Source organism: Pseudorca crassidens, chromosome 1, assembly GCF_039906515.1.
Source record: "Pseudorca crassidens isolate mPseCra1 chromosome 1, mPseCra1.hap1, whole genome shotgun sequence".
NCBI lineage: Eukaryota > Metazoa > Chordata > Mammalia > Artiodactyla > Delphinidae > Pseudorca > Pseudorca crassidens.
In genome coordinates this window covers 91,532,755-91,546,995 of record NC_090296.1, presented here as the reverse complement: position 1 = coordinate 91,546,995, position 14,241 = coordinate 91,532,755, and the positions used below count along the sequence as shown (strand labels likewise).

The 14,241-nt window shown below is 38.7% G+C and overlaps 1 protein-coding gene and 1 long non-coding RNA gene across 10 annotated transcripts in view; one reads left to right on the top strand and one right to left on the bottom strand.

The window, feature by feature from the left end:
- Positions 1-14,241, top strand: part of LOC137228988 (uncharacterized) — a 132,723-nt gene that overhangs the window by 46,649 nt on the left and 71,833 nt on the right. The window lies entirely within an intron of this gene.
- SLC12A1 (solute carrier family 12 member 1) overlaps positions 1-14,241 on the bottom strand; it is a 91,539-nt gene that overhangs the window by 19,437 nt on the left and 57,861 nt on the right. For both annotated transcript variants that reach the window (XM_067746167.1, XM_067746161.1), the window contains exons 17-19: positions 11,833-11,973; positions 9,222-9,328; positions 5,698-5,780 (exon numbers count right to left, since the gene is read on the bottom strand). In XM_067746167.1, coding sequence (XP_067602268.1) covers positions 5,698-5,780; positions 9,222-9,328; positions 11,833-11,973 — 331 coding nt within the window. The remainder of the gene's footprint in view (positions 1-5,697; positions 5,781-9,221; positions 9,329-11,832; positions 11,974-14,241) is intronic.

The following is a 14,241-nucleotide window of genomic DNA, read 5'->3' as shown; positions in this document are numbered from 1 at the left end:
TGGGCATCTGGTGGGACTCTGAATCTTGCATATTAGTTTCATATTATATCACATTTACAAAGCCACATAGCTAGGGAGAGAGAGTAAAAGCCTGCCCTTCTCTCATGCCAAGATTAAGAGGATCCCAGAGGTTCTAATGATGGAAGGAAAAGCTTAGACTTTTAGGATCTATCAGTTGAGAGTGAGTTTCTGAGTCGTCATACGTTCCCCAAAACAGTTCTCATAGGAAAAACAAAGAGTGAATCCCGAGGTGTATCCTCATGCAAATGCCAAAACCACTTGAACAGTAGTTTATTTTCTAGTCCTTTATAAACTGATTGCATGGTAACCAACTGGAGTGACTATTTTGAAATTCAGTTTAGTTGTCAAGATTGCCTCGAATGGTCTATTTCCAGTCTTTCTTTTTTCTTTGTTTAGCAATGTCTTTTAGAAATAGGCAGGAGTCTACACATTGCAGTGCAGTCTGAATCTGAAAGATAGAGAACAGTCAGATATCTGACAGCAAAAGAGAGAGCAAGGAAACCCACTGAGGAATCGCATATCCTCCAACTTCACAGCATCCTTTTTCTTTATTAATTATGAAATTATGATTCTTTCTTGATCAATCAGCTCAAAGCTGTAAATGCTCACATGAATCAATGTGCTGTACCCCAGGTGAAGCCTAGTTGAATTGAAGGCAGGAAGGAATCCTGCAGTGGTTGCCTTCCAATCAAGTAATTATTTACTACACTGCCATCTGTCTTTATTTTGCTAAGCCACTCTATCAGACACAGCAGAACCCTCGTGCTCTGAGATGGTCATAAATCGTGCAGTACTTACATGGAACACTTGACTGCAGTGTATTGTGAACCATGTTTCATCACGTTATTTCTTACCAGTACAATTTGGACTCTATGTTGTAGTTGGCAAACTTGCTAAATACCCGTGGGAAGTGAACAATATGAAATACTGCATTTTTTGTGTGTTGTCAGGCGATAAATTGATTTCTTAAGAGAAACTATCAGCCATCAGTACTGGATGAGTTGCTGCACTATACAAGTAATAATGCTATGAGCATCAATCTTATTTACATAAAAAGTTATTCTCACATAAGCCTGAGACACAGTATAGAAATAATTGTCATTAGCTGGTAAATTACCTATAAAGTTGATTTCTATTCACTGCTTTATTAACTACAGTATATGGGCACTCTGAATTGCTAATATTTCCTTTAAATTATAATCTGTGATGACACTGTGGTGTCTGTTTTGGAGAAGCTATGATGATTATCATTAACATATTATAATGCAATACTTAAGATTTATCAGGCTCTTATTAAGCCCTGTATTACAGCATAATACAATGAAATGCAAGCTTATTTCTTCCAATTCAAAATCTAACATGAGGGTTGTGTCATAAATTACGTAACTTCAAAACAATGCATGGAAATGTGGGGTAAAGTTAATTTCTATCATTATGCTGTTGTTTTTCTGCATGTTCATGTATTTGTGTAACGCTGTTTTTTCATTTACTCTAGATAATTGGTACTTATAATTATTTTATTAGCATCCTACTGCATTTTCCCTTTCTTGACTAAGAAGCAAAAATATTTCAAACATCAAAGTTGATATAAATTAGATACATCCCTTGGGAAATTAGAAGGGGATGCAGTTCACTGCCAGGATTCTTTCAGAAACTTACAGGATTTGCTTGCTGTATTGCTTTATAGAACTAAATTGACAGTGCATTTTGGCAGATGGAGCAGCGAGGGGTGGGAGCTACATCACATCTGTCAGCTTGAAGAGATCAACATACAAAACAAATGCAAATGTATAATTTAATACAAATTGTATTTTGCATTCTCATTTTTTTAGATGGAAAAACAGTGTAGCACAAAAGGCCGAAAAATTAAAGTAAAATGTAGAAGGTTCACAGAACAGGTCTCTTCATATTAGGTTCTTGTGATTGTCCTCAACATCATGTCTGTCTTACCACAGTCAGGCAGCCTGTATGCTGCATTTTTGAAGGAATAGCCTTGTTCCATTTCCATCTCGGATTTTACCAGTGCTTCTCATTATGTAAGTCATTTCCTCTCTAGCTCTCCTTTTAGCAAGGTAGAATAGAGGCTTCAAACAGACATAGGTTTTAATATTAGCTCTACTAATTACTAGCACTGTGAATCTTAGGGAAGCCTCAATTTTATTAGCTGTAAAATGGGGACAATGTATTTTCCTTATGGGGTAGTTGGGATGATAACTGTTACATGTGAACATGAAGCATAACACATGGCACATAATAAGTGCTCAAAAATTTGAGCTACTGTTGCTACAATGTATTAAGTTCTACTAGGAAGGAATATAAATGAATCATGAACACCATGTAGAATTAGTATATCTGACCTGGAGATATGAAGGGTCCATGAAAAAGAAAAGGGGCATAAAAAAGGAAGGCCAAAGGCACCAAAGATAACCTTTATATTGCAGTTTTGCATAGGATGGATTCTACTCTCAGTTTTATTTTTTAAAGCTCTTCATACAAAATCACAGAGTATACATATCAGATAGTGGTTCTCCATCGTTTACAAGTGCTTGATTTCTAATTTCTTCTTCTTTCTTCTCTTCCCTTGCAAGAAAAGAATTGTTGCATCAAAAAATTCACCTAATTCACTCATGTTCCCTTCTGTTAGGATGGAGACAATCGTGAAATGCCCAAATAGAATCTGAACCCATTAGGCACCTGCACTCCCAAATCTCTTGCAGGCTTTTCCTTTCTGTGAACCTATCCGGCAAAACCCTGGTACCCTTTACCCTGGAGACCAACTGTCGCTAGAGAAAAAGCAGACAGCTAGCAAAATTGCTCCAACTACATAGAACTGAGACTATTGTGCATGATCTTCCTCAATTTACCACTCTTACAAATCCACATACCTCTTCATCAATCCTCCCCTCTTTACTCTAATTTTAGAAGATGAAGCATTTTTCTTCTGTGTTAGGCCAACTCTTTCATTCATGCCCTTCCCTGAATTCTTCCTGTTCCTCCAGGATCTTACTCCATAGTCATCTTTCTTTACCCTCATCTTCAATCTCTCCTACTCTCTTGAGCCCATCTTTTTCAGCCTGGAAACAAGCCTTTCTCCCATTCTAAGGTCTATAGGTCTTCCTGTAGTAACCCTCCTCGACCTCATTCCTCTCCTTAACTTCCAGACTTCTCATATGGTGGGCCACATCCACATTCTCTGCCTCATCATCGCATATTCTCTCCTAAACCTACTGCATTCGGGATTCTATCAACACTGCTCTACAGAAATTGTTCTAAGATTATCTGTGCCATGTCAACTATATTTCATTTGCACTTTTACTGGTATTTTTTGCTGTATTTGACAGTGCTGATGATTCTTGTCATTCTGAGCACTCTGCTCCCAAGACTTCCGTGACAACACAGACTCCTGGTTCCTTTACTTTTCTGGCCACTCCTTCCCTGCTCCTCCTTGGGGACCCTTTTCCTGTGCCTTGGGGCTCTTGACTATACACACTTTTGGGGTTATATTTTCCAGTGTCACAGTTTCAATTTTCACCTTAATTATGATGACTCTTGTATTAATTTTGGTGGGGCTGTCATAACACATACCATAGACTGGACAGAACACAACCGAAATTTATTTTCTTGCAGTTCTGGAGACTAGAAGTCCAATGTCAAGGTGTTGGCAGGGTTGGTTTCATTCTGAGGCCTCTCTCCTTGGTTTGTAGATGGCCATCTTCTCCCTTTGTCTTCACATGATCTTTCCTCTGTGCTTGTCTGTGTCCTATCTCCTCTTTTCATAAGGACTCCATTCATATGGGATTAGGACCAAACCTACTGATCTCATTTTACCTTACTTACTTCTTTAAAGGCCCTGTCTCTAAATGCGGTCACATTCTGAGGTTAGGACCACAACATACGAATCCTGGAGGACACAGTTTGACCCAAAACATCTAAATCGACATCTCCAGCTCAGATTTCTCCTTCAAGACCAGGACTGTCTAAATGCCTATTGGACAGTTCTGGTAGGATTTCCCACAGGACCTTGTTTAAAACTGAACCAGACATCTCTTCATTAAACCTGCTCTTCCTCTTGTGTTTCCCATTTCCATTGGTAGCACCACCGTTCATTGTCAGCCAAAGGATATTTTTTCACTCCTCCCTCTCCCATATCCCACACATCCTATCAAACCTAAAATGCTGCTCTTTGTACCTCCAACGTACTCTGTCTTTTTTTCTCCATCCCCTGAGAGAGGCTGCTCTAGTCCAGGCTGTCACCTTCTCTGGCTTTGATTATTACAAAAATCTTTTTGATTTGTGTTTCTGTCTCTATTCTAGTCCTCTTCACGTCCGTACCTCATGTAACTGAAAGAGTATGAGCTCTAAAACTCAAATTTCACCATATTATTCCCTCACTTAAATCTCTTCGGCAGTTCCTCATTGTCTGTAGAATATGGCCCACAATTTTTAATATGACAAATGAGCCTTTTAAAATCAGGATCTTATATCAGCAGCTTCATATTTCACTGTTGTCTGCTTCATACTTTTTTTTTTTTTAAGGGGGCTTCCCGGACCAGGGCTGGAACCCGTGTCCCCTGCATTGGCAGGCGGATTCTTAACCACTGCGCCACCAGGGAAGCCCCATACTTTTCACTTCAGTTACACAAATCTGCTTTCGGTTGCCCATATACCCCACCTCCATATTCCTGTGTCTTCACATCTTTGCTAATGCTGTCCTCTTTGCCAGGAATGCTGTTGCTCAAACTCTCATTTTTCTCTCTCCCAACATTGCCTGGTTAACTCCTTCTCATACACTAGATCTAAAATCAAAGGTAATTTCCTCCAGGAAGCCTTTTGGAGTTAAGTGCCACTTTTCTCTTTCCCATAATACCCTATTATCACACTAACAGTACACCCATTTTCATCATGGGGCTGTGAGTGTCTTGAGATTACAGACTCTTATTAGTCTTAGTCTACCCAGCACTGACATATACACCATGCCTGGTACACAAGAGGTACCTTCTGTTTTAGTGTCATGTTGTCAGTGGACTCTATTGTGAAGTTCAGCTAAAGAGATAAGTAATGGATTAGAGGTCTATCTTAATATTTTAGCGACTCTTTAGGTGTGTCCTTCACTCCATACACAAGAGGATGTGTTTAAACTCTAAGACTAAACAAGTAATATATGGAATCCTCTACAGGGAAAAAAGCAGAATCCCTAAACTGAATTAGCGTTTCTGCCTCTGACTTAGATTGGTGATTCACAGCATGATACATTCAGGCTCATTTCCATGTTAGCTACAAACCAGATCATAGACTCTTAAAAGCAAAATACATGGTTTTCTGAGGAAACAATCTTCATTTTCTGAAACATCTTGCAAAAATCAATTTGGCAGTTTATTTTACCAAAGGTATTTATTTTTAGTGATACTAGCTTTGTGGTTTTGTGACGAGAAGCATAATTGATATCTGCCCTGAATTATTCTGTATTTTTGGTTAGCAGGACAAAGGCCACTTGCATTAGCAATGAGGAAAACACGGGGAACGTGTACACACCTCGTGTCAGCACAAGAACATGAGCTGCACTGTTGGGGGTTTTGTCTGTATTGGGTACTGTGCTATCCCCAGAACCTAGAACAATGCCAGGCAGGGAGTAGGTGCTCAATGAATGCCTATTGGTTGAATAAAGAAAATACATACCTTGCACCTGAAGAACCTGGGAGATGTCAAACCCTTGGCTGATTCTGACTATGACAACACCAATCTCAAAATCAAACGCATCACTGCAAGTGGAAGCAAAATGGTTAGTGATTTAAATGACTCCTTTAATCCTCAAGGTTTGGACTAATACTGAACTTGCTTCTAGGATTTTAATGTAATTAAACTCCAAAAATTCACCTTCAAACATAGCCAGGAGCTGATAGCCTTTTCTGTTTGTTTTCCCTCGATGTCTTTTAAAAATGTATTTTGAGTAAAGGTAACTAACTCTTATTCAAACAATACTGTCAACTAGAATTTTGATTAAGATTAGAATTTTGATTATTTAAAATACTTGATTCTTTTCTACCGTAAACAAAACAATTGCTGAAATATTTAGTACAGAAGTTTCAAGGCTGCACAGAGCCTTTGAAATTTATCAGTCAAACCTCTTACCCATTGAGGAGGAATCCTACAACGTTTTGGACATCAAGTTCCCAGTTTAAAATGTCTCCAGTCCCTCTAGGGAACTATTATCATTGACTTTGGAGAGACCATTTAAAGCAACACTTTTTCATGGCAACTCTATCCTGTTGAAATTGGCAGTTGTGCCTTCTCTAAACCCAACCCAATGGAATTAGATTATCTAGGAGGAAAGAAAGCCTTGCTCTTTTAACTGTGTTCTCGCAGAACATTTTTTCTTTGCCCTTAAATATTGGGCAAACTGATTAGTACTTTGAGTTCATTTGAAATATTCTCCTTGGGAGTTCCTTTGTTCAATCGTTTATGGATTGAACGAAGCCCAAGGAAACTTTCCGTTCGGTTGTCCTTTCCCAGAAACGGTGCAGTTTGTGATTGCCTCACAATATGCAAACAAGTCTCTAGCCAAAGTAGACCTGAATTTTCAAATAGTGATATAAGTTCAGTATAATATGAATATCCATTCAAAATTTGAACCGTAAGTGAACTTCACTTAAAAAAATAGATCCATTCTAGCAAAAGTGCCGCAAGGTAAATTTTGGATAAATCTTGTTTGAGGTGTCCTTGATTATAAAAAATAGACATTGTGTTCCACAAAAAATATCTGGGTTCTGCATTAGGCAGAATAATTGTGGATCCCCAAAGGCATCCACATTCTAATCCCTGGAACCTATGAATATGTTACTTTACATGGCAAAAGGGACTTTGCAGGTGCGATTAGGTTAGGGACCATGAGATGGGGAGACTATCCTGGATAATGTGGATGGGCCCAGTGTAATCACAAGGGTCCTTAAAAGTGAAATTGGGAGGCAGAAGAGGAGGTCAGAATAATGTGGTGTGAGAAGGACTTGACCCGTCAAGAGCTTTGCAATAGAGGCAGGGGCCGTGAGCAGTGGGCAGCCTCTAGAACCTAGAAAAGGCAAGCCCAGGAACTCTCTCCTAGAGCCTCCAGAAGGGAAAACAGCTCAGCCCACACCTTGATTCCAGCTCAGGAAGTTAGTGTCTGAGCTTTTTTTTAAAATTGAAGTATAGTTGATTTACGATGCTTTATTTGTTTCTGGTGTGTACAGCAAAGTGATTCAGTTTTTTATATATATATATATATATATATATATATATATTCTTTTTCATATTCTTTTCCATTATGGTTTATTAGAGGATATTGAATATAGTTCCCTGTGCTATCCAGCAGGACCTTGTTGTTTATCTATTTTATAAATAGTAGTCTGTATCCACTAGTACCAAACTCCTAATTTATCCCTCCCTCACCCCCTTTCCCCTTTGGTAAACCTAAGTTTGTTTTCTAAGTCCATGAGTCTGTCTGTTTTGTAAATACATTCATTTGTATCATATTTTAGATTCCACATATAGGTGATATCATATGGTATTTGTCTTTCTCTTTCTGAGTCTCAGAATTTCAACCTATGTATTTGTAAGCTAACAATTTGTGTTGTTTTAAGTCATTAAAATTATTTTAATTAAAATTAAACCATACTTAAGAATATTACAGAAATTTAAAATCTACTAAAGAAAAATGGTAAAATATTGTACTATTGTAGTGATACCCCTTTACGTTAATACTAATACTGTGCTTTACATCATAAAACAGAACAGAACGAAAAAGTTAGAAAGGGAAATACAACATGGATGTCTGATTGTCTTCCTTCTGTATTGACCCCAGTGCTGTCATAATAAAGTCATTTAACTTCACCAAACCAGCTAAGTTTTATACTATTACAAATTTGAGCCACCTTAACACTGAACTTTATTACCAAGAAGACCAATCATTAATTTGGTACAAAAGCCAGAAGTCTCCTCAGCTTGATATTACTGGGTTTGATTATTTTGGTCCTTTGAATTTTTAGAATGTTTTGGATGGTAGGGAGTTTGGAAGACGAACTCAAATAATTTTGTATCAACTGATGGACTCTTTGACTGAAGATTCACATATTTCTTCCTATTTGCTCCACCCTTTTTTGTTCCCAAAGGTGAGGACAACATTTTACTGAAGAATCTGGATGACAGAGTGTGGATCTAATCCATTTCTAAGAATGTCTAGTCAGCAACTGACTGTGATTTAAAATATATCAAAATGCTGTTTGCTAAGCCTGGCAAAATGCTGTCCCTGATCACCTGGTTTAGCCTTAACCTACTGAACTTAGAGCACCAGCAGGAGCCAGATAGCAGCACGTGGCATCCAGCCTTTATATGTTTAGGGAACACAATTCAGGAGGATACATTTAATACATGGGTTCCCCAGGTTAAGAGGACTGTTAAGTGAATGTTTGTTTGGTCAGTAATGCATATAATTTCAGAAGATGAAAATTATTTTCTTATGCTTCTTTTTGATAGGACTAATATTAGAATACTTTTGTTATGTTCCCTAAATCTCCCCCAAATAATGGTAAATGTGATGCTCATTCTAGCAGGGGCCGGAGGACAGATCCTAGTATAAGGAGCACTGTGTATATGCTTGCTTTGCAGGGATGAGGATTTTTTTCCTGTGTATTATGGACTTTTAAGTGCAGCCAGACCTCTCAGCACGTTCTCCGCCCTGTGGTATGAAATCAGAGCGAAGTCAGAACCCAGACAGAGGAAATCTTCCATTTTCAGAGCTGTTGACACAAAAGATGGCTGTTAGGGGTAGCTAACATTGACCCCCTTGAGACAAAGCTGGTTAAGTATGTTCAGGCCTGGAAGAAAGGCTCAATTTTCTAGAATGGTCACTGAGGACACCCTGAGCTTCTCTGTATGTGTAGAATTTGTTTTCTCTTTACTCAAAAGAAGGAACCAAGCCAGGTAATACTTTGTGTATTTATATACTTTCGGAGGTCGCGTAGCATTGGGATCATTAGTTTAAACTTTGAATTCCGTTAATCCCCTCAAGTTCTATTATATTGGCAGTGTTTTCTCACTTTGGTAAAGAATTCAGAGTACCAGGGGAATGTCTTCTTCTCAGGCAATTTATTCTGTACAACAGTGTCAGTTATGTACTGCCCTGGTTAGTGCTTTATAAGCAAGAGCACGTCTTGAAAGCCATCACTTACTGTATGATTCCCACGTAGTTTTCAATCTCTGTCAGGGGAGCCTTCCTCCAGTTTTTTTTATATCCAATCACCAGAGTGTTTGGTTTCATTCTTCCTAAGCCTGAGGCCTAGACAGAGGAGATAAACACATGGGCAATCCTTACCAGGCCAGGAAACTACCACTGCAAGTGAAAAATAATGTCCAAAAGAGCACTGATGTAATGTTCTGAAGATTCTGAAGATTAGATTACATTTTAGTGCATGTCCTTCATGCCTGTACTCAAGCATAAAATAGAAAGATTAGTTCTAAATCATCTCAGCCATAAATGGATTTTAGATGACAGAAATGAAGCTTTTCTAAATTAGCAGTCATTTGCATTTCTTCTGATACACTCATTAAAATGGTTCAATAATTTAAAGTCAAGTGAGGATCGGCTTATCTGTTGGTATGCGTGTTGTAACTTAGTGGTTCAAAGCTCATTTCCACCTGCTATATCCATAATGTCATTAGCAATAAAATGCATGTTTGGAAAATTCTTATATAGAAGGATCGCTGAAACTTCTACTTACATTATTTATTGAAGAATAACTGAACTATGTTTCCAGAACCTAAATCTCTTACATGACAGTAACATGAATAGCCATCTTCCATATCAGAAGTTTCATTCCCCCCATTAGATGACAGAATACGGCTTCCAGTTAATTAAATTTAATCCGGCAATATTACTGAACACCTATTAATTGCACAGTCCTGTGTTAGGTGCTGTGAGAGAGTAGTGAGGCATATTCTTGGGCCTGAAGGAGCTTAGAATAAGGTTGAGGTGATGAGATATATAATAATTATAATTCAAGTGCAAATGCAGTAGGAAATCATATGGAAGCATAAAGGAAGAAAATTTGAATTCCAGCTAAGGATTCATGAATGGTTTCATGGGAGAGGTGGCATTTGTTTTGGATCTTGCAGGTTGGTTAGATATTGACAAGTAAAGGTAAGGAGAGCAGTGGAAGTGAAGGAAGGATATTCTGGGTTATGTTAAGAGTGAAACAAATGATCAGAGGGGGGTATTTTAGAGGGGACAGTAGCAAGTGGAAAGAGATCGGCATTGATGGAGGGTTCCTGAAATAAACTTTGCCTCCACCACATTTGGTGTATTGCCCTTAGAAATGTACAGGTAGCAGAACAGCTCCTCTTAGAGCTGTCATCTGGCCCCTGGCAGGTGCACGGCAGTATAGATATAGTCTTTTCCATGACTACAGTTTGGGAATGTGGTCATTCATGCCATAATTTCTTTATTCAAAATGCTGTAGTTGTCGTTGCTTCCCTTTAATGCCACTCTGTCCTGCCCTTTTTGTCATGACCCCTCTGTGCTCCACCATTTTTCTTTGAAGAATTTCAGGTGAACAAGCTTTATGCACTGTCGAAATTTTTTACAATTTCTTCTGGATTAGCATACGAATTGTTTTCCATACCAATGTCCTTTCACTCCCTCTTCTTATTTTGTGTCTGTCCTCTCATTCCTAGTTGAAATTTATTATTTTACTAATCTTACATGATAATTTTACATTAAATGTGTAACCTTCCCAATGTATTTAACCAAAGAGCTACTGAAAAGTAACTCACTACTGAAAGAAAAATCAGCATCTTGCAATGACACCTATTTCTGTGGTTTATCAAATTAAAAACAGATGAAAAGAGACTCATGGGGGTACTGGATCTTTCAGAAATGGTTTCTCTGCGGACAGAAATGCATCAAATACTCTTACTCTCCAAAATATTACAATTTAATCAACATGTTTTCTTTCTTGCCTGTATAAGCCATCAGAGTTACCTGGAAGCAATCCTGAATTTTGACACTCCTGTAGGTGGCAATTCTAAAAGCTAAATACATCATTTAGTATATGTAGAATCAGGTTTTTCCAACCATACTAAAGCCCAAATTATTAGAAAACCAAGCCCTATAATTCTGAGTTTCTCTTGGATTGTTTTAGGATTCCCTGGCATTCTAAATTATGAAAATCAGAACTAGGGAAGGACTCTATATATTTATTATAGAAGGTGAGGAAAAAAGGGAAGAATAAGGGAGAAAAGATGGAAGGACTGTGGGCTTTAGTGTTGAACCACAGATATTATTACATTTTATTTAACATTCTGGAAATAATTTAGGAGGAGAGGGAGATTTTATGCCTGGGATCACCAGGAATTTATTTAGTACAGTCTTGCAGCTGCCCTCGCACCATTTGCAAAAGAAAAAAGGAAAAGAATGCCTGACTTGAGCATTGCTATATTCAGTGTGAGATGTAAAAATAGTTTGAAGTTTTAATAGGATCTTGAATGTCAACGATCAGAACAAATTTGCATTTCAATAAGTATGGGGACAGAATATATGCTGTTGGCCAAAGGCAACCTCATTTTCCATTTCCAGTGAATCACTCATAGTTCATTGTAATAGAACCTCTCTGCTTCTGTTTTAGCTTTGCCTATCCCCAGGAATTCAAAATGAATTCCTTCACCATCTGCATTGATCTCTGATGCTAGTCTGCCCAACTGGAGCCATTCCATTTGGGAACTTCATTAAAACGGAGTGCTAATTGTCTTTTGCCTCTGTACTCATTCCCTCAGTGCCAGCCTTACCTGAAGGAGACTTCGGACACCGTCCCTGAAACAATATGCTGCCACTGCTGCATAAAAAGCCTTGATTTTGTTTTTTATAAGCCAGGCCTGCTTTTTTGCCATGCCGCTGTTCATCTCTTTAACACACAGCTTGCGCGGTCCCTGCATGACACAATCAAATATTGGTTAGAAGCCCTGCTATTATACATCACGCTGCTGTTGTTTTCTAAAGGACAAAAATAGCCAGCAATGCCCCCATTGACTTAAGAAATGGGAAAGAGGGGGAAACACCTCACTAAACAGGACTCACAGAAATTGAACCTTCTGGAGAGGACCTGGGTTGCTCACAGTTTCCAGTTTCCATGCAGAATGTCTAGATGTATTAGCACCTACTTAATTAACTGCCTCATGTCAAAAGAAAGAGCTGAGGGCATCATGGCACGTGAGAAAAATACTGAAAATGTGATTGAAGAAGTTCAGGATAAATTCACAATCAACCTTCGACTCAAAAGCAAGAGCCACATTTAGGAACACCAAGGAAATCTCAGCTAGAGCCCAGTTTCAAGAAATGCGACAGCACTCTTGGGAGCCAAAATATGGTGAGCTGCAAATCCTGGCAGGAACTACCACATCTTGACAATTCTATTAGGCCCATTCATTGCTTTTCGTGTATGGTGAAGACGCCTTTGTACCACTTTTCCCTGTGTAATGTTGACATACTGCTGTTCGAATTAACATTTCCCACTACTCAATGAAGTTGGTGGGATTAGAAATTCACATACCTATGGCATAGGAAGAACAGATTAAGAGAGAAGGAGGCAGGTGTTGCAGCGGTAGATGAAGCATTTTATAATTTCAAGATTTGAGCTCTGGAAACTCATTTTAATTAAAATTTCTGTTCCTGTTTCTTCTTCCTTAAATGTCCAAGCTAGCGCTGTTCAAATCAATCCCAAAGGTATTTCTGATTATCTACCATGTGCCTGACAAAGGTACAAATGTACTATTTTCCTGGGAAGTTCTTTCAATTCATAGAGAGATTTGGTATTCTACTGAATTGTCTTAGATTTCTTACTAACCACCTCAGATCTTGGTGAAAGGCAGTGAGCAGGGCTGGAATGGGGCTTAAGATTCTGCATTTCTAACAGACTCCCAGATGCCACAGGTGCTGCTCGTCCTCAGATCATGCTTGGAGTTGTAGTCTTAGAGGGTCTTGGACTGGAGCGTGGTGTGTATGAAAAAGATACCAGGTTTTGTGGTCAGACAGAACTGGCTTCTAAGTTTGGCCACTTTGGAGGTAGTTAATGATGTCTGAGCTTTGATAAGTTATTCTGGAAACAGGGATCAAATAGCTATCCTGCAAGGTCATCTCAAGCAGTCATGATAAACTACCTAGTATGATGTCTGGAATATAGTAAGTGCTCATCCAAAGTTGATTTTTATTATAATGAAAGAGTGTTCACAATCTTGTTGAAGTCCCAGACCTTATTCCACCACTGTGTCTGTTCTACAACAGAGCTGAAAGAGTGCTCAACTGGGAGCTAGAGTGTAGGGTTTAGATCTGGCTCTTGGCACGTCTAGCTGATACCCTGGGTATGCCATTTGTTTTCTCTCAATGTGGGCTCTACATTTATAACAATAAGAAAATTATCTAGGCCATCACTGTCCAGTATGATTAGCCCTTATGCGCATGTTGATATTGAGCATCTGAAGTGTGGCTAGTCCATACAGAGAGGTACTGGAAATGTAAAACATACACTGGGCTTTGAAGCCTTAGTATGAAAAAAGAATGTGAAATATCTCATTAATACTTTTATACTGATTGTATATTGAAATGATAATACTCTGGATGCATTGCATTTACCTGTTTTTACTTTTTTTAATTGGCTACTAGAAAATTTTAAATTACATTTGTGGCACATATTATATGTCTATTATACAACACTAGTATTCTCTGGGGTCACTTCCATTTTAACATTCTGTTTAAATTGGGTCAGATTCTTCTTTGTACTTTTTTTTTTTTTTTTTTTTTTTTGCGGTACGTGGCCCTCTCACTGTTGTGGCCTCTCCCGTTGCGGAGCACATGCTCCGGACGCGCAGGCTCAGCGGCCATGGCTCACGGGCCTAGTTGCTCCGTGGCATGTGGGATCTTCCCAGACTGGGGCACGAACCCGTGTCCCCTGCATCGGCAGGTGGACTCTCAACCACTGCGCCACCAGGGAAACCCTTTTGTACTTATTTTTACCAGAACATTTTCTAGAACTTACCAACATATCAAAACAGTTTGGATAACTTACATTAAAGTTAAAAAATAAGAATCTCCAATGAAGATGGAGAAGGTAAAGCCATAGGAAGGATAGTTATTAAACCAGAAGACCTAGCCTGAGGAAACATGTCATTATAGATCAAATTTTGCTCAGGGTTCTAACTGTC